Below are 24,810 nucleotides of genomic sequence, written 5' to 3'. Positions count from 1 at the left end.
GTGAGTAATTTGTATCCAATAGGTTTTTCCCTCCAAAGTTGAAGTTTTAAGGTAAGTATCACTGTTGGCGCCATTCAAAGGATTTCAAATAATGGTCACATGCTCAACTAATTTAACATTTTCCAAATCTGGAGTATTTAATTATTGTACTATTATTTGGAAAAATAATTATTATAATAAATGCATATTGTTCACTTCAATTAACATTAAAGTCGATAACCAATTCTGTTATTTTTATCCATTTATAGAAATAAATTATTATTCTACAAATATAAAAAAAAACTTTGCTTTTCTTCTCCATTTTAATGATACAAATATAAAGGTTATAAAGGTATACATACGTAAAGCAATATTAAATTGTTAAATTAATCATTTATGATTATTTTAAACCCATGCTTTTTAAAAATTTTAAACCTAATAAAAGTAATTTAACCGTTTCAAAATCACTACTAAACATGCCTAAACCCAGGATTAAATTCACCACATTCATAATGACTCATCTATTGTCGCATTAAATTTTCTCTACAAACTATAATACTCCTAATAAGCCTTTTATTTATTGAGGAACACATAATAAACTAAAAATGAAAAGGCATAAAGAACTAAGTACCTAGATCAACCAAAGTTTGATTCTATATATCTATATCTATCTTTATATATATACATATGCATGTATTATATATATATACATATGTATGTATTATGTATGTATATATATATATATATATATATGTGTGTGTGTATGTATATTCTAATCCTATCACAATCACAAAAATGACAGGTCCATTATCACAATAGATTTTAGTTGCTCCATATAGAAAGATGTTGATGAAAAAAGTATAAAGGACTAAAGCTTGGTTTAAACGGTTCCAAATTGAAACACATCCCAAAATAGCAAAAAGGAAAAGGAACAAAAAGAAAGGGTTAAAAGCACGATGACTGATGAGTGAAGCTGAATGATTATATTCAAATAAAAGCTCTCTCATTGCCACTAAACTAACATTGTTACAACTTACACTTATTATAAGGCCCATTTTGGTTTCAGTGCAATGTAAAAAGATGAGAAAAGAAAGCTTACCGCTTGAATTATCCACCACAGGCTTCTGAAATTTGCGCTCATTATTGACATTGTGGTAAGGCTCTGCAGGTTGGACAGTACCATTTTCCTTTAAACCTGGTTTCTGGAGTTAGTCCCACGCACGAATAATGGAACCATTCACCTCCTTGACACTGTCAATGCCATAAAAGTAGAAGAAAAAGGCAAATATTATTGTTCAAATGAAGCAATTGTACCGAAAAAGTGTGCTTAATTAAGGCTCAATTTGAAACCATTTTGTTTTTAGTTTTCTGCTTCTAAAGATTAAGTTTATAAACACCACTATTGCCACATGTAGTTCTCTAGCTTTATCACCTAAGTTTTAAAGTATTAAAAAAAAAAGAAACAAGGAACATGAAAAACTTATCGAAAAAATTAGCGAGTACCCGAGAACAGTTTTTTAGAACAAAGAACGAAAAAAAAAATGGTTATCAAATTATTGTTTAATAAGGGTTTAGTTGATCTATAAACATCTGAAAGGTAACAATTGTCTGGGAGAGGAAATAATAGAACTCATGTACTAATCTCATCCCACGGGTAACTTTTAATACTTCATAAGGTCATCTGTGGTAAATACGTAATTCGGTACAATTTGGTTTTCTGAATGTAGTAGGCTGTTCAAAGTCCAAACAAGCCAGAGGCAACCCTTTCTAACCCACAAGCAATGGTTTCCGGAATCTCAAAGATCAAAATGGAAGTTCATATCAAAGCTGTGCTTCTTTCAATGTAGGCTCATGCATACGCACACTCACATTGAAAAAGACCAGCTATACTGCATGCGGAGCCATGAGGTCTCACATGACAAGCATTATCCACAAATTCATTTCTACAAACTAGAGTGCTTACTCTTACCGTACAGGAAAACTTTCTTCTTAGAGATGCAATCATGACAAAGAAACGTAATGTAATAGAGAAACAAACAACAAAACGAGGAGGATGTGAAGAATCAATAACATCGCAACAAGGGAGGACTTACATTTTCATTGTCGCAAGCAATCATATCTCCAAATGACACCTAAAAGAACAGATAATAAGATGGCACCAATAAATATGTTAGTAACCAGCAATTGAGTCAGGAATTAAGAAAACTTAAGACTGTTTGTACGTCTGGGAAAAGAAATATAAGGATGATATCCTTCTCTCTATATTAAATCTATATATTTTTCCTCCCTCACTAACTTCCCTCTTTATTCATAGCCACTCGAAGTTAACAATTAACTCTAACCAACTCTAGTTATCTCATCTACCCACTAACTAAGCCATCCACATCCCTAGGACTACCCACCAACAAAAGTAACACATTGAGTAGAGTGATATTGGTGTTCCATTGCACAAGCTCCATCAAACAAAAGCTGAAGGAGGAAGAAGATAATGATAAAGACATAGAACACTCTCCGCTTTCTGTTTTCCCTAGTTCTTCACCTTGCAAACTAATTTTTGTTCCTTTTGCTTTGCTTTTTTTGTTCCTATTTCTTAACTCTATGGTTTCTCACACCACTCAAGGTACACTGAAGCTCAAATCATCTCTCTCTCTAGAATTTCAGTGTTGAGCATAAGACTTAGCTTTCAGTATCCAATATGTAATGATATGAATTACCTATCTATCTCCTTCGTTTTCTCACTGGACTTTCCACTGAAACGTTTTCCCAAAGTTTAGCTATATTCCTTCATCCAGTAAGGTCCCAATGTAATTAATTACATGAAACAAGAACTTACTTCTTTCTTTTTACGCATCACAATCTGCTTTTTTCCATTAAACAGTCTCTCTTATGTATTTGTTGCATGAGACTGAGGGCTTTAATTTAGTCATTTTTTCTTCCTTTTCCCCCATTGTTTGTGGTAGATGGAGGGTTGAGGATGAAAGCTTCTCAATAGGTATTCCCCTATTCTTTACATAAATACTTTTCATCCCTCACTTCATTCCCTCTTCCTTTATTCGTTACCACTGCCCCGACATTCTTTTAGCCAACTGACTATCTCGTATACCCACTAACTAACCATCATATTATTCCAAATACCTAATAATTTCTTTTCGCGTGAAACAACACCAAATAAAATTTTGGAAAGCATAAACATATAAATGTAACAATGAAAGAGTCATTTGATAAAATAGGTTCAATTTTCAAGGTGAACCATGTATGAATTCAAAATCAGAACCTGATGACAGATGCAATATGTAGGTTCATTTGGATCAATGGGCTGATCAACATCAAGTGAAGGTGCAAAATCCTTTTTATGGCTTCCTGGAGGAGGCATGAGCTCAAAATCTCGATCACGCTCCCTATCCCAATCCCGATCCCTGTAATCTGGCCTCTTAGATTGAGGTGCAATGTATATTGGTTTGCGCTTTTCATTCTTCGAAACTAGTGGCAGTGGAGGGAGAGCTGCTGGTTCATCTGGTGAAATTTTTCCCTCTGAAAGATAGTAAAAGGTTCAGTAATCTCCAAACAGACGAACTGAATGGAAGGAAAAGGTAAGCAATTCACTAAAGCATCCAGGAGCCCATTACTAGCTTGTTTGATTTAAATATCACAAATGGCTTTGAGGTCTACTAATAATTTGCTGACATTAAATTCTTAAGATGATAAAGCAATTAAGCTTCATGTGTAACATCATTAGCTCAAGTTCGTAAAACGACTTGCATTTCACAGAGATGACGAAGCTTCTAAGCCTTGTACCTTGTTTCAGATCTTCTGCAAAGTTGTTTAGATCCTCATCAAGTCGTTTAATATGGCTATCAATCTGGAAAGGTAAAAGGACATGAAACCCTGTAAGATCAGCCAAGAAAATATATAATAAAATAGCAATGGCATGTAGCCACTTCATGAATAAAAGTACTGACGTTCATTTCAGTACAACACTTTGAATGTAAACGGTTAACTGAAAAATGAATAAAAACATTTGTAACATTTATATATACTTACAAAGAAACCCTTTGTAAGAAATTTATACCAATTCAATTTTTAACAGCATCTCAGGTCAATTATTGCATCCCTCCTAGACTGATTAGAATTTTAAAAAAAATAACAATGACTCGTCGTAAAATAGTTAACGATTACCACATTCATACCTTCTCTGAAGACAATCTTGCAATTCAAGGTTGCTCATAAACAAGATAGGCGAAAGAATGAATGAGAAATGTAGCAGAGGAATGAGAGAAATTCAAGGTTGCTCATAGACAATCTTGCGATTCAAGGTTACCATAATATTGGAGAAACGAACAGCAATCGAACCAGGTAGTCCGCAAGGCATGAAAGGGGGGGGGGACAAAGAGAGAAAGAGCGCCGTACCAGATCGCATGCTTGACGTGCCAACAAAACCTTTTCAGTACACAAACTCAACGCGTTATCCTGATTCGCCTCAATATCCTTCCGCTGTTTTTCAAACGCGGACTCCTCATCCTCAGTACTACTATTGTTATAGCCTTTCTTCGAACTCAGGCAGTATTTCGTCTGCTGCCGCGTCTGGTCAATCATCGCTACAACCAAAAGAAAATTCCATAAAACTTCAGAGCAACGAATCGCAGCAATCGATCTACACAGTGAGCAAAGCAGAAAACGAGGGTTTTACACTGGGAGCGATCGTCGAGTTCTCTGATCGTATTAAGAAGCCTCTGAAGATCAGCAGGAAATGTGCTGGCATCTACGAAGATCAAAAAGAAACAAAGTATCAGCAAATTGGAAGCGAAAAAAAAATGGGGGAAATGGAAACGTACATTCCAGATAATCGTCGACGTAGACTCCAGTTCGAGCAATCGCCATGATTGAAGTAGAGAGGAGCTCTCAGAAAGCGCTGGGTTCTAGGGCTTGATCGAGGAGTGTCTCCCTCCAAGTCGTTTTCGTTTTGCCCTTGGCGCCCACTCTTGTGTCCCTTCTTTGTTTTGGATTTTCTGAAAATTTGAAACAGCGTTTCGTTCTGATTTTGTGAAGGAGAGAAGGTAGAGAAACGACGTCGTACTCAAGTTTAGTTTTTTTACAAATTTCAACCGGTTAAATTAATCAAAATTACTCTTTAAATTTTCATTTTATTTAAAAAAATACTCTTAAAACTTTCCGAATATATTCTTCTATTTTAAAATAATTTTAAAATATTCTTAAACTTTAAAAAAAAAAATACCTATGAAAACGGTTAATATTTTATTTCAAAAATATTATTTTATGGTTTCAAAATTACTGTTGAATTAACATTTTATGAGATGTTTGTGTCCTGTTATGGATTTTATTGTAACTTCCATGTCATGATATATAATACATCTACGATATTTATGCGTACATTACGATATTTATGTATGCCATAATATTATATGGATTCATTTTTCTCCGTGACTCGGTAGCATGAGCACATCCTAACTGAAGGGCATGCCTACGAGGTACCTGATGGGTCCATGTATGCATATGTGGGCTGTTTTACTTGCTTTGATGTTGTTTATGGGTCCACAATTTTGATAGCGTGTAATCTCGGGTAGGAAGAATTGACAACTAGTCACGTCTCTCTATAGTACATTTCGAATCATTTTAACCTTAACAGGTGTATACATGATTTTGATGAGCGATCTGACACCTCTAGATTAACCTAACAAGAACAACAATGAAAACCTAACTGTAAAATGGTAAATTTAATATAAATAATAAATAATAAAATCCTAAAATTGTGTCAATTACGTCAGCAATGACGCATCGTTATCTTCATTACTCAGCCACTGCAACTCTCCACCATAAAAATGGCGGTCCTAAATCTTCACTTCCACCATCAGATCCCCTTTACAGCTCAGCCTCTTCATTTTCCAAATTCAACAAATGGCCACCGCCGCCGCACTGCCTCTTGACGGCCGCAACGCCGTCGTCACCGGCGCCTCTCGTGGAATCGGCCGCGCCATCGCCGTCCACCTCCACTCTCTCGGCGTAAATCTCGTCCTGAACTACGCTTCCAACTCTGCGCAAGCCAATCTTCTCGCGTCGGAGCTGAATCAGTCATCGACGCCGCGCCAGCGAGTTATAGCAGTTCAAGCCGACGTGTCTGATCCGGCTCAGGTCAAGCGGCTGTTCGATTCGGCTGTTGAGGAGCTTGGATCTGAGATCCACATCGTCGTGAACGCTGCCGGGATTCTCGATTCGAAGTATCCGAGTCTGGCCAGAACCGCCGTGGAGGATTGGGACGAGACGTTTCGGGTGAATTGTAGAGGCGCGTTTTTGGTGTGTAAAGAGGCGGCGAATCGGCTTAAGCGCGGTGGGGGAGGTAGGATTATTTTGATTACGACGTCGATCGTTGGATCTCTGCCGCCGGGGTACGGTGCCTACGCGGCGTCGAAGGCGGCGGTGGAGGCGATGGCGAAGACGGCGGCGAAGGAGCTGAAGGGGACGGAGATTACAGTTAACTGCGTGGCGCCAGGGCCGGTGGCGACGGAGTTGTTCTTCGCTGGAAAATCGGAGGAGATGGTGGCGAGATCGGTGGATGCCTGCCCGCTAGGTCGGCTCGGGCAGCCCGACGATGTGGCGAAGGTGGTGGCGTTCTTGGCTACCGATGGTGGCGGGTGGGTCAACGGGCAGGTGGTTCGGGTCAATGGCGGTTTAGTAATTTGACATTTAAAAAAAGAAAAAAAGAATAATTGGCATTAACTATATTTTGGATTTTTAGATATTTATTTTATTTTTATTTAATTTTATAATTATTTATTTATATTTAAAATTCAGGTACAAATTTTAATACATGGTTTAAAAGGAAGCAAATAAACGTTTTACGAACTGATATTAAGGTATAATCGTGGGCCCTTGTCACTCGTGACACGTTCACTAAAGGAAAGCTACCCAACAAATTTACTAATAATCCTCATAGACTACGATTATATATTATGAGTCCAGTTCTTTAGTTATTCAAGCTCCAATTTAATTTAATTTATACATTAAAATGTGAAATTACGAAAATACCCTTCCGTTCCTTTTTTTTTTCCTCCTTTTCCTTAATTTCATTTCCAATTTTTTCTTTCTAATTCTATTTAATTATCTTTCCTTAAATTCTTTTCCCATTTTTTTTAATCACTCAAATTCTTTTCCCGTTTTCATTAATTTCGCATTAAATTAAATTTATACGTAACCATTCAATTAATTTTTTCCCTTTCTTTTTCCAAATTTTGTTGTCTTTATTTTTCCTTTTATTTTAAAATTAATTTACATTATTATTTTCAATTTAACTTAATTTATTTTTATTTCATACCTTATAAAATTACGAAAATACCCTTCAATTACGAAAACTCAAACGCAATTTTAAAAGGTTCAAAAGGATATTTTTTTTTAATTATTTTTCTATTTATTTTATCTTTATTTTTCCTTTTCTTTTAAAATTAATTTACATTATTATTTTCAATTTAGAACTTAATTTACCTTATTTTATACCTTATAAAATTACAAAAATACCCTTTAGAAACTCTCAATTTTTATATTACTTTTTAAAGTTCATCAATATTTTTGAAATGTGATATTGACGGTAAAATTATTTTTAAAAATACCATACTTTTCAAAACTCAATAGTAATTTTAAAAGTTAAAATTGATATTTTTAAAACTTTTTGAAAGTTAAAGAATTTTTTTTAATTCTTTTTCTGCTTTGTTTTATCTATACTTTTCCTTTTCTTTTTAAAATTAATTTACATTATTATTTTCAATTTATTTTATTTTATTTTATTTTATACCTTCTAAAATTACGAAAATGCCCTTCAACAACGAAAATTACACATTTTTATGTTATTCTCGAAAGTTCATCAATATTTTTGAAATATGGAACTAACCGTAAAATTATTTTTAAAATATAATATTTTTGAAATGTAATTTTAAAAATTAAAGGGATATTTTTTAAATAAAGTATTAATAGTGAGATTATTCAAAAAGTATTAATAATCTCTACGGGTAACCATTCAATTATTTTTTTATTTAAAAAAAATTCAATTAAATTCGTTCAATTATTTTTTTATTTAAAAAAAATTCAATTAAATTCTTCTCTTAATATATAACTTGGGCATCCCTTTCACCCCATTTATATATATATATATATATTTTGTTAAGGATATTTAATAATAAATTATAGTTTACCATATATATTATATTTGATATTTTATTATAAAGCAAATATTTAATATTTGTCTTATTATCATTAGGTATCTTTCTATTTATTGTTATTTCCATTTGTTACTATTTCCATATCCCGGTAATTTATTTGATTATAAATAAGATAACTTTCATACCATTTAAGTGTCGTGGATTAATCAAAAATTTATATATATATATATATATATATATCAAGAACTCCCAAAACTAACAGCAATGGGAATAACAACAACCAAAATAATAATGAGCAAAAGCAAAACCCCAAAGCACATCCATTTCCTATTGATCCTTTGCAAATCCTTAGCACTCTTCAAATCCTTACTCCCATCTCTTACATATTGTGAAGCATTCATCACATGGTGTTCAATGTCATCCATTTTCTCCCCTTGTGCTTCCACCATCACTGCCATGTCCAAGAACACCTGGTGCAACTCTAGCAAGCTTCTCTCGATCTCCTTCGCCGCCCCGTGTCGGTCTTGTATCTCCACCACCGTCTCCGCTACCTTCCCCCACCCGTGCTCCTCTATTGCCCTCCCCAAAAACTCCTCCCCTCCATTCGATATTATCTTCTCTATCACCTCCTCCTCTGGGTGCTCCCCCGTCACCGTGAAGTATCGTCGCCCCACCGTCTCTTTGTACTCCATCATCATCCTTTGTCTTAGGGTTTGAAACTCCATCATTAGCTCCTTTAGCTTCTTTCTTAGGCCGTTGGTCACCGCGATACGAGTCCTGTTTGTTGAGAATGGTAATAAATGATTGAATTTACTATGACCCATTAGCCTAGAGGTTGAATTTAGTTTCTACTTGAGTACTATTTGTTGAAAATGTGAATATATGATTGAATTTACTATGACCCATCGACTCAAACAATTGAATTTAGCTTCTATTCGTTGAGAATGTGAATAAATGGTTGAATTACTTTGACCCATCATCTCAAATCGTTGAATTTAGCTTAACTCGAGTCTTATTTGTTGAGAATGTAAATAAATGATTGAATTTACTATGACCCACCAGCTCAAACCGTTGAATTTAGCTTAACTAAGTCCTATTTGTTGAGAATGTGAATAAATGATTGAATTTACTATGACCCACCAGCTCACGAGTCCTATTTGTTGAGAATATGAATGAATGATTGAATTTACTACGACCCACCAGCTCAAACCGTTGAATTTAGCTTCTACTCGAGTTCTATTTGTTGAGAATGTGAATAAATGATTGAATTTACTATGACCCACCAGCTCAAACCGTTGAATTTAGCTTAACTCGAGTCCTATTTGTTGAGAATGTGAATAAATGATTGAATTTACTATGACCCACCAGCTCAAACCGTTGAATTTAGCTTAACTCGAGTCCTATTTGTTGAGAATGTGAATAAATGATTGAATTTACTATGACCCACCAGCTCAAACCGTTGAATTTAGCTTAACTCGAGTCCTATTTGTTGAGAATGTGAATAAATGATTGAATTTACTATGACCCACCAGCTCAAACCGTTGAATTTAGCTTAACTCGAGTCCTATTTGTTGAGAATGTGAATAAATGATTGAATTTACTATGACCCACCAGCTCAAACAGTTGAATTTAGCTTCTACTCGAGTCCTATTTGTTGAGGATGTGAATAAATTATTGAATTTACTATGACCCACCAGCTCAAACCGTTGAATTTAGCTTCTACTCGAGTTCTATAGGTTTAGAATGTGAACAAGTGATTGACTTTACTACGACCCATCAGCTCAAACAATTTAGTGTTACGTTAAACCCATTTCCATAAATTTCTAAGAAACTTCGACTTATTTTGAATTTATTATGACCCATCAACTTAACTAGTCGGAGTTTAGTGGTAGATTAGTACCGGTAAATGGCAGTTCCTTCTTTGCTGGCCGAGAGCCGCTTCTTAGCATCATTAGCACGGTCCATTTCCTCAAGTTTAGAACGGATCGATCGAGCCTTCTTCAGGACGGTAACGATGTCGCCATTAATCATCTGACGAAGCGATTTGAGAGTTTCGGGTTTATGAGCAGATTTCGTCTCCTCATTGACCTGCTGAAGCTTTCCCAGAATCTCTCTAATAGAACCCATCTCCAATTTCACCTTCTCAGCCTCTTCAAGGAAGAGCCCCATATCGCCATTGTCGGTATCAGATGACACCGTTTCAAAACTGGCTTCGAGGTCGATATCTTTCATAGCAGCTTTCTTCAGATCCACATAGTTCGTGAACGATTGAGTCATCAAGTCATTCATTTTTTTCCCCTTTAAGAATTTTATGAAGAATAAGGAAAGTCAAGATTTTGTTGGGTTTGAGAGAATTGGAAGATTTTTCTTAGGTTTTGTGAGAATTGGAAATGTTGGAAGCTTAGATTAAAACTAGTTGCAGAGAAAAAGTAGTCGTTGCGTTTGCTTTTGTAACGGCTATATTTTTAATTGCCGTTTTTAAATAATATATTTCGAAATATTCGTTGGGTCGATGGTTGTTGTGGAGAGTAATGGTTTTTGGATTGGGCATTCCGAAATGGGCGATATTATTATATATATTTTTTCAAAAAAAATTAATTTTTAACCCTAAATTTTAATAAATTTTCACAAGTTTCCAAATTTCATTAAATTTTATATTCACTAATTTTAAAAAATAAAAATTGAAATTTTATTAAATGCATTTATAAAAGTTCACTCACAAATTATATTTTAAATTCCACGTGGCATTTATTTTATTTTATATATTTTTTAAATTCCACGTGGCATTTATTATTTATTATTTTTTATTATTAAAAAAATTATATATTAATAACTAAAATCTGATCTCACTCAAAATATAAAATATTTCATAAGTCATAGTACATTGCTAACTTTTGTTACAAACGTCAAATATTCTTAATTTTCATATTAATTTTAGAACTATGATTGAGTTGAGTTGTAATCTTATTTTTGCATTGGTCGAGTTGTTCACGTTAACTTGACTAAAAAAAGTCAATTTGTGAACCGATAATTCATACATTTCAATTTTATTTAATAATTAATAATATAATGATTATTTACGCCATCGATTTTTATGTATTTACAAAAAAAAAAATGTAAATAAATAATAACAATAATAATTACTAAGTTGTGGTGCTGCTAGGATTTTTTCCTCTTCCGGACCCGAGAGGGACCGGGCCCCACAAACTTGACAGTAATTTTACTAGGAGAAGGTTTTTTGTCGAGATAAATTGAGTTGGAAATGAGATTATAATGGAAAGGTTGGGTCAAATTCATCGAATTTGGATTACAAAGCTTCTAGAAAAGACGTTCGAATGATAGATTTACATGAATGTCCTATTAAGTAAGTTTACGAGCGGTGTTTAACCTCTTTATTTAAGATGGGTTTGAAGATCATAATACTTAGAGACATTTTAAAAATTTAGGACGAAGAGGGAATTAAAATTTGAAACTACTCGGTAATCACTGCACATTTCATTATGAATCTTTGTCTTATGGAATAGGTTTTTGAGGTATTTTATATGGCTCGTGAATTTATTTATTTTTTATATAATTTATTTAGTGATATTAATAACATTTAATACTCAATTTGTATATGTGTCACATTCACACCGAAGAAGACTGCTAAAACTTATCTATTGAATTAACTCCCAAGATTCACTAAAAACTCGAGACATCAAAGAGATGATTTGCTTGTAAGGTCTAATGATTATGTCTCAGTGAAAAAAGTCTAACCCTCGAGAGGTTGATCGAATGTTTTATTTGACTGAGGTAGTAAGGCTATTTTAAGTTGACCACTTAATTAGTCAGCCAACCAAGGATCGAGCTTGCTCCTTGAAGGGTCGACTAAAAGACCTTTGAGGCCGACCCCTTAAGGTCAGCCAAGACTAGGTGGGTCAATCCCTTAAGGAGTTGGCGATAATCAAACCTTTTAGAGATACGACGAAGAGAACGTTCATAAGTTCAGAATTAAATGAACTTTTAAGCTAGAAAAAATTCAATCATTAACACTCGATGCTTCTTTACGATCAAATGAAAGAGATCGAGCAATTATTATAAAAAAACTATACTATGATTATAAATTATTATATAAAGTACGACCAAGACATCAACAGATATGCTACAAATTTATTATCCTTTATTGACGAAAAGAAAAAAAAAGAAATTGGAAACTTCATCAAAGCAATCAAAACAATTCACACACCGAAAAATTATCGGAAAAAATTCAGGATTAGGTGAACGTCTGTGCCCATAATCCACAGTAACAGTTGAGATTCTCATCTTCTACCTAACTTTCCTGATATTTTCTGGTTTAAATTGCGTGGATTTTGATTCCAGACGAGACGGTGGCCTGAAGAGATCTCCTCAGAGTTGCCCTAATTTGCGGCTGCAACTCTGATTTCTCTTCTTCCGCCGTCGATTTTCGTTGTTTCAGGCCGATTACAGATTTCTGGAGATTAATCATGATTGCTGCAATCAAGGCGGCGATCGGCGATGCTGTTCTTACTTCCATGTGGATTTTCTGTGCTTCGTCTCTTGGAGTTCTTACCTCCGTGTTGTACTCGGCCGCCGGCGTTTATGGCCTTCCGCTTCATCCGCTTCTCATCACTACTACTCTGGTCTTCCTTCTCGTTTTCGTTTTCAATATAATTGGGGCTCTTTTGGGTGGTGCTAGCTTTAATCCAACTGCCACTGCCGCTTTCTATGCTGCCGGTGTTGGTCCGACCTCTCTCTTCGCCATGGCTCTCCGTTTCCCTGCTCAGGTTAGTATTTGTTCTGTCTTTCTATCTCTTTGATTCTGTAATTGAGTGTGAAGTTTTGTGTGGGTTGTCTCGATTAGTTCGATTTTTCACCTGTTCTCGATGGTCTACCCTAATTCTCAGTCCAACTAGTCTAACTAGAAGTCATCGAAATTAACACTCCCTTATACAAAATTCGGATAAACCAAGACATCAAATTTAGAACGAAAGATTTGAAACTTAGTTCAATTTAGTTACGTCCACAATCGAACTTACTTGATAAAGATTGATGAAATGGTTTCGATGCAATCTACCCCCAAATTAATAGATGTTCAAATCTCCAACTCTAACTGAGTGGTCATAATTGGGAAGTGAATTATTATGGGCAAGAAATTATGGAATTAAAATAATAACTTTAACAATTATCAATCAATTGATAACAACTCCCATCTACTTCTTCAACTGTCAATATGCACCCTCAAAGCTTCAAATGGTTTTTCCTCAATCAAATCAATGTGTAACACATAAAATAAATGTTGAATCCAGCCTATCCAATTTTGTAGATGGAGAATGAAGGTTGGTTGAATCTTCCTAGCCTTGGATCTGTAATAGGTCCACTTGGAACATTTGGAACACGATGATCCTTATTGGTGTATCTGTAGCTGTCATGCTTGATTGGTTTTCCATGATTGTAAGGGATGGACAATGGGTATTGATAGAGAAAATTCATTGAATTTTTTGGGTAATGATTGAAGAAGAAAGATCGCCTTTATCTCAAAAAAAAAAAAAAAGTTTACAGCTTATAATAGATGCTGAGTGATAGTTAATGTAACAGCCCAAGCCCAGATATTGTCTTCGGCTTTCTCTGTCGGGTTTCCCTTCAAGGTTTTTAAAACATGTACTAAGGAGAGATTTCCACACCCTTCTAAAGAATGATTCCTTTTCCTCCTCAACTGATGTGGGATCTCACAATCTACCCCCTTCGAGACTCAGCGTCCTCGCTAACACTCGTTCCCTTCTCCAATCGATGTGGGACTCCCAATCCACCCTTCTTCGAGGTCCAACGTCTTTGCTGGCACACCACCTCATGTCCACCCCCTTCGAGGCTTAACTTCCTTGTTGGCACTGTCTAGCTCTGACACCATTTGTAACGGACCAAGTTCACCGCTAGCAGATATTGTCCTCTATGGACCACTCAAGGTTTTTAAAACGCGTCTACTAGTGAGAGGTTTCCTTATAGAGAATTCTTTCTCCTCCTCTTAGATGTTGAGAAAGAAATAGAAAATAACTTCAGAAATTATGGATTCTAAGGAAAATTGATGAGCTTTCTCCATCTCTACTGACTCATATTCTCCTCTCTCTTTATGTTTTTTCAGAGATTGGGACATCGATTAGAATAAGACATCAATAAAATGAAACAATGTTGCCTAAAATTTCTGCATCTGTCATTTTCATTTGCCTTCTACTAGACTAAAAGGTTTCTAAAACATTAGTATTAGACATCAAATTTATTGTTGGCAGGCAGCTGGTGCGGTTGCTGGTGCCCTGGCGATCAAGGAGCTGATGCCTATTCAATACAAGCACATGCTTGGTGGGCCTTCCCTGAAAGTTGACATTCATACTGGAGCCACAGCTGAAGGAGTTTTGACCTTTATAATCAGTTTTGCTGTTCTTCTAATTGTTCTCAGGGGTCCCTCCAGCCCAGTAATCAAGACATGGTTGCTGGCAATGGCCACTGTAGCTTTAATCGTTGCTGGTTCTAGTTACACAGGACCTTCCATGAATCCTGCAAATGTGAGTACCACTTCTATTAAGCTTTATATTTATATATCCTCATTTGATGATTCTTATTGAGAACTGGCAGTAAGTTGAGATTATTAAGTTATGTTCTTGTTTAAACTTATATGGTTATATTATGTGGGTTAGAAATCACAGCCCTCGACAATGGTATGATATTGTCCACTTTGAGCATGAGCTCTCATGGCTTTGCTTTTGGTTTCCCCAAAAGGTCTCAAGATATATTCCTCACTTATAAACCCATGATCAACCCCTTAATTAGCCTATGTGTGACTCTCTCCCAACAATCCTCTCCTTGAATAAAGTACACCATAGATCCTCCCTTGAGGTTTATTTAGCCCTCAAACAGCCTCCATTGAATTGAGGCTCGACTCCTTTCTCCGAGTCCTTGAACAAAGTACACCCTTTGTTCGACACTTGAGTCACTTTTTGACTACACTTTTGAGGATTGTATTAACATGGCTAAGTTAAGGACATGACTCTGATACCATGTTAGAATCACAACCCTCCACGATGGTATGAATTGTTCACTTTGAGCATAAGCTCTCATGATTTTGTTTTTGGTTTTTCCGAAAAGCCTCATACCAATGGAAATGTATTCCTCACTTATAAACCCATGATCAATCCCTTAATTAACCAATATGGGACACTCTCCCAACAATCCTCAACAAACTGTGTGCTTTTTTTGAAGTAATTTGTAGACCATGGAAGTTCTTGCGTAGATTGCTGGTTGCTTTGCTGAGACTGAACCTCCTTTGAATCATGCTGACTACACAGCCTTTTTGTTTTATATGTAAATTGGCATTTTATATCCTTCATTAAAAATTTTCATTCAAAACAATCGTAACATATCTTAGTTCATTGTACAATAAATGAGGAGGATATTGAGCATAAATTGTAAATCAAACCATCTCTGTCTGACTTGATCCTTTCAGTTCTTCGAGGTTTGCTGCTATCTTAATGTAAGTTCTCCCTACCAGCTCGAGATCGTCACAATTTTTTTTTACGATACAGATTTTAGTCATCAAAAGTTCTCTTCCATGTTTTTCTGTCTTTCTATATCAGAATTACATTGCATAATTGCTAGTGGTGAGCTTGGACTGTTATAAATGGTATTAGAGCTAAACACTAGGTGGTGTGTTAGCGAGAAAGCTGGACCTCTCAAGGGGGTGGATTGTGAGATCCTACATCGGTTGAAAAGGGGAAAAAAAACATTTCTTATAAGGGTGTGAAAACCTCTCACTAGTAGGCGCGTTTTAAAACCGTGAGACTGACGACGATATGTAACGGGCTGAAGTAGACAATATCTACTAGCGGTGGGCTTGGGCTGTTACACTATATATCTCTGGTTATGTCATACAAAACCGAGGATAGCCGGAAATTCTGAAGGAGAGCCTTCGAACAACGGGGACTAAAGGGCCAAAAGGAAATAACATAGGATAGCATACTTAAACGTTATGCATTTTTTTGGCAATAAACTGTTCTGGGGTCAGCTGGGTGCCCTGCGAGTTTAGTCAATGATATCATCTTAGTTGCTGTCATTTAAAGTAAGCTTTGTCATAGACAGTGGAAAGGCTATATATGGTGAAATATTGCTTCATTTGATTCAAAACTTGCACTACATATTCATCCCGAGACGTTTTTGGCTGCTTTGGCGCGTTCCTTGCATATAGCGTTCGGTTTACGAACCAGATTAGTTATGATTTTGCTAATTCGAGACCATGAAGGTCGATATTCATTACTTCTTATAATGTAAAAAATGCTGATTTTTGCTTTGAAATGCAGGCGTTTGGGTGGGCGTATATGAACAACAAACACGATACATGGGAGCAGTTGTACGTGTACTGGATCGCCCCGTTCATCGGAGCCATTTCGGCTGCTTGGCTTTTCAGAATCATCTGCCCACCACCAGCCCCAGCCCCAGCCTCAGCTAAGAAGAAGAAGAAAGCTTGAAATCTCTAGTTGAAATGCTGCTGCGGCATTGATTTACATAAGCTTTGGTCATTCAAACGTAGCAAGTAAGAAACTCCATTTCTGTTCTTAAGATAAATGGCGTCTGTTTAAATTATGTTTTGCAGCTTCTGGATCAATAATAATCCTTCAATCAAGTTCCCTTTACTTCCCTTTTAGATCCTTTTTACATGTTTGCTGATATTTAAGGTAGGAGTATTATGATTCAAACTAGGGAATTGGTATTCTAACCCGACCACCCGAGCTCGGCTCAACTAGTTAAAGTTTTACCTTCGAGCACGGGTTCCAATCCCTTTGCTTCATTTAGGACTTGAAAAAGAAAATGAAAACTATCTTGTTTTTTATTATCAAATTGACTTCGAAATCAGTGGATTGTTAGAGCAAATTACTCATTAATTTTGGAATAATTTGAATATTTTATTATTCACAAATTTTGGAAATGTATATACATGTGCATTATTATTTGACATATTTTGCATCGTGGAAACTTATGAGTTTTGCGTGAATATGATTGATATTTAATACTTGATTAATATATGAGTTTGATGACTGGAATCAACGTTGAGGAGCTGGACTACTTGATTTTAATGATCCAAAGGGTGTTTAACAGAGGTTTCTCTGAAGGACTGATCGTTTAAGAGAGTCACAAAAGTGTATGGTTATGACCATCAAATGAAATGTGAATAACCCGTCCTCCTCTCTTTGAAACAAGGGACGCTTCTAGTTCTGTCGGTGCTTGAAACAATTTAGTCTTCTCCATATTACTATATCTCTAGAGTCAATAATTTTATATGAGGAACTACTGAACTCAATCACTTGCTGCCGTTATTCTTCAGTTTTCTGTTGAGGTCTATCCTGTGGAGTTACTCAAATTGGATCGAGTATCTTGCTTTGAGGAATCGTACAACGCCGTGTTGAATAGCCTAGAATCGAGACCTTAGGGTATTGGCACCAACTTTTGAAGGATTAGAGATTTTTTTTGAGATAAAATACAAAATTTAATTTAGTCTTTTCCATTGTTTTTTAAATTTAAGATACTATATTTAGATATAATGTTAACTAGAACTTTTCGTCTGTGCTGCCTATTTCATTCTCTTTATAAAATAAATTTCGGTCACTTATTTCATTCTCTATATAAAATAAATTTTTTTATTTATTTTTGTTGAAATCGGGCTTGTGAATGTTTGATTAATCCACCACACCCAAATGGTGGTAAGAGTTCTCTTATTTATAATTATTTACCGAATACAGAAATAAGGTAAATTACAAATAATAAGGAAATAGCGATGAAAGGAAAGAATAATAAATGAATACAATATATTTGTATTTAATTAAAGAGCAAATATGGTAACCCGTAATATAAGGCAAATATCTAGATATTTGCCTTATAATGAACGGTCAACTATCCTTAACAGGGTTCATAATTTTTCTCGGTTTATTATTTATTTAAAAAATAGTTAGTTAAAAATTTTATTTTCTAATGTAATCTTTCCTAAAAAAAATTGTAAAAAATATTACAAGTAATTATATTAGATATATAATCTTTCACCTCTAATTTCTAAAAATTAAAATTTTAATATTACAATTATTTTTAATTTAAATATTATAATCAAAATTAACTCATATATATAATAAAAAAATGATAAAAAAAACCCTAATTAATTAATTTTAATTAATAGAAGTTAAAATTTTAACCTTAGAGTTTAAATATCATAATTAACTCTAATTAAAAAATAAAAAATATAAAGAATATAATAAAAAAAATGATAAGAACCCTAATTAATTAATTTTAATTAATCAAAGATATTAATAACTTGAAATAATATTTTTGGAATATTTTTATTAATTTAGTCTCTTTCATTGTTTCTTAAATTTAAGATATTAAGAAACCTTTTATGTACCTATTTTTGCCCCCTATTTCATTTTCCATATAAATTAAATTAATTAATTATTTATTTTTGTTGGCGATTTCATCATTTTTGTCGGTTTATTATTATTTAAAAAATAGTTATTTTAAATATATATATTTTTTAATATAATCCTTTTAAAAAAAATTAATAAATCTTTTGTTCTACCGTAGTTTCAAAAAATTCAAATTTTAATATCACAAAATTAACTATAATTAAAAAAAAATAAAAATATATATAGAATATAATAATAAAAAAAAATGATAAAGAACCCTAATTAATTAATTTTAATTAATCAAAGGTAAGAAAGTGGGAATTTTTAAGTTCTTCTGCCACTCGAATTCGCAACTGCTATATTTCTGAATCCAAACTCGACATTGTTACTTCACATTTGCTCCTCCCCTATCCCCTAACCACCTCCATTTCCATTTCTTCGATCACCTCAAAGTTCCTCCATCCAAATCCCACGTCAATTCGTCGATTTCACTGACGGAATCCACCCTGATCCGTCCTCGATGCTGTTGCGAGTCAATCATTCATCAATTCATTGCGTATAATCATCGCCGTTCTTCCCAGACGGAGCGCTGGATCCGACTCCCGAATCACTGCACTCATTGAAGGCTCCTGCTGCCTCCAATTCCACTGGAAACGTTCAGATCCGTTACCGATCTCCATCTTCCGCCGACCTTCTTGAAGGCCAAACGCCCTCTTTGTCACTTCAGGATCATCAGAAGCTACTTCAGTTTCAATTTGACAAGATGCATAAGCGTCCCGGTAAGCAACAGTCGGAATCGCTGTCGAATAAGATCTACGAATACAGAGGGGTGTTATTGTTCACGTCTCTTTCGCTTTTCCTAATCGCCTTTGTTCTCTATTTCATGCCGGGCCGTGAAAATTACTCGTTCAACCACCGCAAGGTTTACCCTGATCACAGGTCGTCTTCTTCTTCTTCTAAATCCACTTATGCTGTTATTTTTGATGCTGGTAGCTCTGGGAGTCGCGTCCATGTCTTTTGCTTCGATCAAAATCTCGATCTCCTCCCCGTTGGCAAGGATATCGAACTTTTTGAACAAGTACTAATCTCTATCTTCTCCTGTATCTACATTTTCACTGATATTCTTCGAATTTCCATTCTAGATCGGCTGTGCTTATATTTTTTGGTGCTTGTACTTGCAGCAATTGTTGGTTTTGAGTTGACTGTATTCTGTTTCTCTCGAGACTAGCTGTGCTTAAATTTGTTCTTGTTTGCTTACTTCTTCTTTAGCTTAATCCAGGATTGAGTGCATATGCTGACAACCCCAAGAATGCTGCAGCTTCTCTAATTTCCCTTTTGGAAAAAGCGGAAAATGTGGTTCCTAAAGGACTGCGGTCAATGGCCCCTGTTAGAGTTGGGGTTAGTTGATATTCCTCGAACTCCTTGAGCTCTGTTCTTTAAATGAAGCTATGCCAATTTTCGAAATCGGTTTTTCATGTTAATGTAGGCAACTGCAGGCTTGAGGGCTCTGAAGGGGGATACATCTGACAAAATTTTGCAGGCGGTAATGGTCCATGCTTGTTCTTCTGAAGCAATTTATCACGTTCCCTTATTTCGTGTTATTTCGTGCTAAGAGATGAAAGCTTTTGTTTTCTTTAAGGTTAGGGATCTCCTGAGAGACAAAAGTGACCTCAGGTTGGAGGACAGTGCTGTGTCTGTAATTGATGGAACTCAAGAAGGTTCTTACCTTTGGGTATGTCTATTATGGCTGTGATCCACTTTGTACTTTTTCTTATGTAGTTTGGGTTTCAGCTGCAGCTTGCTTTTAGTTCCAATCGTGGAATGTGTATTATTTGTGGTACAATAGTGTGATAATGTGAGGTTCTTGCTAATATCTCTCTTTCCCCCTCAAAGTGAAGAATATGATGCCATTAGGATTCAGGATAAAGTGTCATGTTGCTTCCTCTAGAGCCATTTCTTTGAGACAGTCTCCTTCTAGTTACATTTTGGTATTAAGTTCAGTTATCTGTTGAATAACCTACAAATCTCCAAAGCTTAGGATGTGCTGGTCTCTCTCTATCCCCAAAGCCTTACTGTTTCTGAACTCGAGGCTATGTATGCAATGAGCTTGCATTTAGCGTAGGTGCTGGAACAGCATAGGATGATAGAACATGCCAGCATTATAAGTTTTGTCAGTTGGAATGCAATGTGGAAACGATAGTCGTGACATGAAGAGGTTGTCATTAAACTACGTACGATGTTAAATTTCATATCGGTATTTAGCAGAATTTGAGACAGTAATTAGTTTAGATGTAGATTGGTAAATGCATGTAGAGTTTTGATAATCTGAACCATTCCTGGGATCTTGCATGGAGTTCTCGTGTATTAACATATTACGAGCTTGGCTATCATTTTCCAGGTGACATTAAACTATCTGCTTGGGAACTTGGGCAAGAAATATTCGGATACAGTTGGAGTTGTAGATCTTGGGGGAGGATCTGTTCAAATGGCATATGCTATCTCCGAAACGGATGCTGCTCGATTATCAGAAGCAGAGAGCGTATACATAAAAAAAATGTATCTGAAGGGAGCAACTTATTATCTCTATGTTCACAGGTATACATTCTACTCTTGTCTCGTTGAGATTGCCGGTTGATAAATTTTACACATGGCAATACGACTCTCCTATTTCAATCAGCCTCTACTAATTCATTGATAGCTGTGGTTGAATCTTGATGAATTCTACCAAAACTCTCGTGAATTGTAACGGCCCAAGCCCACCGCTAGTAGATATTGTCTTCTTTGGGTTTTCCCTTTTGGGATTCCCCTCAAGGTTTTTAAAACGCATCTGCTAGGGAAAGGTTTTAATATGAACCACGACCAAGGAATTTCCATACGTCAAGGTCCAATTACAAGGACGAGAGCTAAGAAGCTACAACAAACCTTGTACACTTATATTCAAGCTATGGTGGGCTCATCAAAAGAAATTCTAAAAGACGTTGGAGACCTCCCTTATATGTTGTGCAAAGTTGAGCTTCAAGAAAAAGATGCATTAAATGCACTTTAAGTGGCATGAAATGAACTCAACTAAATTTATGGAACTAGTCAAGGATGACTAATAAGCATATTTTATTAATTGCACTATTTAATTATAATTTAAATATTTATTTGTCATATTTAAGCTAGTTTTTAATATAGGAGTTAAGGTTATATTGTAATCCACATAGGTTAGCATATTCCACCGTTAACTAGCTATTTTAATATTTTAATATGGAGGTTATGGGTATGTCTCATTTACTAGCCGATTTAATTTAATTTGGGAGTTATGTGACACATAGATTAAGGTTTTAAAGACTATATAAAGTCTTCTTTTCTTTGGTTAGAGACATCACATTTTGGAATAACTATTCTTTTTAATTCCAAAATGTGATGTCTCTAATCAAAGAAAAGAAGCTTTATATAGCCTTTACAACCTTAACATAACTATATAGCTTTTACAACCTTAACATAACTCCCAAATTAAATTAAATGGGCTAGTAAATGAGAAATTAAATTAAATGGGCTAGTAAATGAGAAATACCCACCACCTCTGTATTAAAATGGTAGTTCATGGTGGAATATGGTAACCTATGTGGGTTACAATATAACCTTAACATCTATATTAAAAACTAGTTTAAATATGACAAACAAATATTTAAATTATAATTAAATAGTGCAATGAATGAAATGTGCTTATTAGTTATCTTTGGACTAGTTCCATAAATTTAGCTGAGTTCATTAAATGCAACTTAAAGTGCATTTAATGCATCTTTTTCATGAAGCTCAACTTTGCACAACATATAAGGGAGGTCTCCAACATCTTCTAGAATTTCCTTTGATGAGCTCACCATAGCTTGAATATAAGTGTACAAGGTTTGTTGTAGCTTCTTGGCTCTCGTCCTTGTAATTGGACCTTGAGGTATGAAAATTCCTTGGTCGTGGTTCATATTAAGGTTTCCACACGCTTATAAAGAATGCTTCATTCTCCTCCTCAACCGATGTAGAATCTCATACTCCACCTTCCTTTGGGACCCAGCGTCCTTGCTGACACTTGTTCCCTTCTTCAATTGATATGGGACCTCAATCCACCCCTGTTTGGGGCCCAACGTCCTTGTTGGCACACTGCCTCGTGTCCACCCCTCTTTAGGGCTCAACCTCGTTGCTGGCATCATCCGGTGTCTGGTTCTGATACCATTTGTAACTGTCCAAGCCCACCGCTAGCAGATATTGTTCTCTTTGGGCTTTCGCTCAAGGTTTTTAAAATGCGATTGCGAGGGAGAGGTTTCCACATCCTTATAAAATCTCATACTCCACCTCAACCGATGTAGAATCTCATACTCCACCTTCCTTTGGGACCCAGCGTCCTTGCTGACACTTGTTCCCTTCTCCAATTGATATGGGACCTCAATCCACCCCTGTTTGGGGCCCAACGTCCTTGTTGGCACACTGCCTCGTGTCCACCCCTCTTTAGGGCTCAACCTCGTTGCTGGCATCATCCGGTGTCTGGTTCTGATACCATTTGTAACTGTCCAAGCCCACCGCTAGCAGATATTGTTCTCTTTGGGCTTTCGCTCAAGGTTTTTAAAATGCGATTGCGAGGGAGAGGTTTCCACATCCTTATAAAATCTCATACTCCACCTCAACCGATGTAGAATCTCATACTCCACCTTCCTTTGGGACCCAGCGTCCTTGCTGACACTTGTTCCCTTCTCCAATTGATATGGGACCTCAATCCACCCCTGTTTGGGGCCCAACGTCCTTGTTGGCACACTGCCTCGTGTCCACCCCTCTTTAGGGCTCAACCTCGTTGCTGGCATCATCCGGTGTCTGGTTCTGATACCATTTGTAACTGTCCAAGCCCACCGCTAGCAGATATTGTTCTCTTTGGGCTTTCGCTCAAGGTTTTTAAAATGCGATTGCGAGGGAGAGGTTTCCACATCCTTATAAAGAATGTTTCGTTCTCCTCCCCAACCGATGTGAGATCTCACATGAATGTTTTGTTTTTCTTGTCCTAGGATTTTAAATTCTTTTGTACCAACTTTCCTTTGTATTTTGTCTTGGGTTTACAGTAGCTACTGGCACTTAGACTCTTACGTGATTGTTTTTTAGACCGACTTTATATGGTTGTTGGTTATTTGAATTACAGTTATTTGCATTATGGATTACTAGCTGCTCGAGCGGAGGTTTTGAGTGTTTCTAAAAATTCTAGCAATGATTGCATCCTATCTGGATACAAAGGTTTGTTTTCTCTTTCTTTCCAATAATAAATGTTTTTGCAATCATCATTTCCCTCTCTTCATCGCTTATGTTGATGCAAGTCGCAACTTAGTGTCTTATTGAGTATAAACTTCTTGTAACTAACCAATTTTGATGGAAATACAAAATCTTTATGTGCAATACAAATATAACTAGCTGGTTATATGGGTTCCCACACCACTAGATATTTTGCACAAAATTCTTGGCTTTTTCTCTCTTATTCCTCCGCACTTTTAACTATTTAGGATCGATCCTTATTTTAAATTTACTAACCTATGCATAACTCAACTTGTTAAAACATAGATCCTTGGTAAAAAAAAGTTAGAGGATCTTTCCTTTCTCCCACGTGTACTCTAGAAAGAAATAATACTATGACTTTTAGGCTCTGGTACCAAATGATATGAAACTCTTGAGATTTGATCTAAAAACCTTGTTAAAGAACGAGATCTTTTGATCTAAATTATCCAAGAACCCCAAAATCGATAAGGAATCAACCTAAAGGAAAGTTTTGGAATGGATTGTCTTAATGATCAAGATCAAGAGTAAAGAAAACTCGTGATTCGAATTACTCCACAGGATAGTTTGATCAAGACTCCTTGAATGACTGGTTAATTGAAAGGTTGTAACTTTCATGGCCATCAATACCATAATGACCCCTATCTAAATTTAACTTATAATCTTAAAGATAATTCACTTAAAGATAATTCTCTAAAAGTTAAAAAATACAATAAAACACCCTGAAATCTTTATTGACATGATTAAAACACCTTATTTCATATCACCTTCTCCATAAACATTCTCTCTTAAAGAAATTCCCTTGTTCCAATGTGGTTTTATAGGTTATTATCTTCGTTCGAATAATTCCTATCTTCTTTACTATCTTTTTGGAAATCAAATGGAGCTTTGGATTGAAGTATTCTCAATGCTCTCTCTTTTTTTTTTTTTTTTTTTTTTTTAGGAAA

The 24,810-nt window shown here is 35.5% G+C and overlaps 5 protein-coding genes across 6 annotated transcripts in view; 3 read left to right on the top strand and 2 right to left on the bottom strand.

Annotated features, from left to right (window-relative positions):
* Nucleotides 1-825: 825 nt before the first annotated feature.
* LOC111466087 (PHD finger protein ING2-like) lies at nucleotides 826-5,009 on the bottom strand. Its single transcript, XM_023110666.1, has 7 exons — nucleotides 4,812-5,009; nucleotides 4,667-4,738; nucleotides 4,387-4,574; nucleotides 3,775-3,838; nucleotides 3,254-3,510; nucleotides 2,073-2,111; nucleotides 826-1,230 (listed from the first exon to the last, which is right to left on the bottom strand). The coding sequence occupies exons 1-7, from the start codon at nucleotides 4,855-4,857 to the stop codon at nucleotides 1,120-1,122; spliced, it is 777 nt and encodes a 258-aa protein (XP_022966434.1). The 5' UTR covers nucleotides 4,858-5,009; the 3' UTR covers nucleotides 826-1,119.
* An 809-nt stretch (nucleotides 5,010-5,818) lies between these two features.
* LOC111466086 (NADPH-dependent aldehyde reductase-like protein, chloroplastic) lies at nucleotides 5,819-6,733 on the top strand. The gene has a single exon (XM_023110665.1). It carries the CDS (start codon nucleotides 5,893-5,895, stop codon nucleotides 6,673-6,675), a length of 783 nt encoding a protein of 260 aa, XP_022966433.1. The 5' UTR covers nucleotides 5,819-5,892; the 3' UTR covers nucleotides 6,676-6,733.
* A 1,650-nt stretch (nucleotides 6,734-8,383) lies between these two features.
* On the bottom strand, nucleotides 8,384-10,516 carry LOC111466062 (syntaxin-related protein KNOLLE-like). Its single transcript, XM_023110633.1, has 2 exons — nucleotides 10,045-10,516; nucleotides 8,384-8,921 (listed from the first exon to the last, which is right to left on the bottom strand). The coding sequence occupies exons 1-2, from the start codon at nucleotides 10,431-10,433 to the stop codon at nucleotides 8,384-8,386; spliced, it is 927 nt and encodes a 308-aa protein (XP_022966401.1). The 5' UTR covers nucleotides 10,434-10,516.
* Nucleotides 10,517-12,397: 1,881 nt separating this feature from the next.
* On the top strand, nucleotides 12,398-16,830 carry LOC111466095 (aquaporin SIP1-1-like). The gene is made up of 3 exons (XM_023110675.1): nucleotides 12,398-12,928; nucleotides 14,426-14,698; nucleotides 16,487-16,830. The coding sequence occupies exons 1-3, from the start codon at nucleotides 12,629-12,631 to the stop codon at nucleotides 16,652-16,654; spliced, it is 741 nt and encodes a 246-aa protein (XP_022966443.1). The 5' UTR covers nucleotides 12,398-12,628; the 3' UTR covers nucleotides 16,655-16,830.
* Nucleotides 16,831-18,952: 2,122 nt separating this feature from the next.
* Nucleotides 18,953-24,810, top strand: part of LOC111466003 (apyrase 2-like) — a 7,030-nt gene continuing 1,172 nt past the window's right edge. Inside the window, exons 1-6 of one of the 2 annotated variants that reach the window (XM_023110534.1) lie at nucleotides 18,953-19,652; nucleotides 19,844-19,972; nucleotides 20,061-20,117; nucleotides 20,214-20,306; nucleotides 20,973-21,169; nucleotides 23,739-23,830. In XM_023110534.1, the coding sequence (XP_022966302.1) occupies nucleotides 19,338-19,652; nucleotides 19,844-19,972; nucleotides 20,061-20,117; nucleotides 20,214-20,306; nucleotides 20,973-21,169; nucleotides 23,739-23,830 (883 nt within the window). In that variant the 5' untranslated portion in view covers nucleotides 18,953-19,337. The remainder of the gene's footprint in view (nucleotides 19,653-19,843; nucleotides 19,973-20,060; nucleotides 20,118-20,213; nucleotides 20,307-20,972; nucleotides 21,170-23,738; nucleotides 23,831-24,810) is intronic. The other variant, XM_023110533.1, reaches the window with a different exon arrangement.

This window comes from Cucurbita maxima, unplaced genomic scaffold (assembly GCF_002738345.1).
Source record: "Cucurbita maxima cultivar Rimu unplaced genomic scaffold, Cmax_1.0 Cma_Scf00030, whole genome shotgun sequence".
Classification (NCBI taxonomy): domain Eukaryota; kingdom Viridiplantae; phylum Streptophyta; class Magnoliopsida; order Cucurbitales; family Cucurbitaceae; genus Cucurbita; species Cucurbita maxima.
This window is presented reverse-complemented; position numbering and strand designations above follow the sequence as displayed.

Coding starts and splice junctions, on each gene's coding strand:
- LOC111466087 (XM_023110666.1), bottom strand. CDS start 4,857: ATGGCGATTGCTCGAACTGGAGTCTACGTCGACGATTATCTGGAAT. Junction 4,575..4,666: donor ACTCGACGATCGCTCCCAGT/GTAAAACCCTCG, acceptor TTTTGGTTGTAG/CGATGATTGACCAGACGCGG. Junction 3,511..3,774: donor TGCAGAAGATCTGAAACAAG/GTACAAGGCTTA, acceptor ACTATCTTTCAG/AGGGAAAAATTTCACCAGAT.
- LOC111466086 (XM_023110665.1), top strand. CDS start 5,893: ATGGCCACCGCCGCCGCACTGCCTCTTGACGGCCGCAACGCCGTCGTC.
- LOC111466062 (XM_023110633.1), bottom strand. CDS start 10,433: ATGAATGACTTGATGACTCAATCGTTCACGAACTATGTGGATCTGAAG. Junction 8,922..10,044: donor GAAGGAACTGCCATTTACCG/GTACTAATCTAC, acceptor CTCAACAAACAG/GACTCGTATCGCGGTGACCA.
- LOC111466095 (XM_023110675.1), top strand. CDS start 12,629: ATGATTGCTGCAATCAAGGCGGCGATCGGCGATGCTGTTCTTACTTCC. Junction 12,929..14,425: donor CTCTCCGTTTCCCTGCTCAG/GTTAGTATTTGT, acceptor TATTGTTGGCAG/GCAGCTGGTGCGGTTGCTGG. Junction 14,699..16,486: donor CTTCCATGAATCCTGCAAAT/GTGAGTACCACT, acceptor TTTGAAATGCAG/GCGTTTGGGTGGGCGTATAT.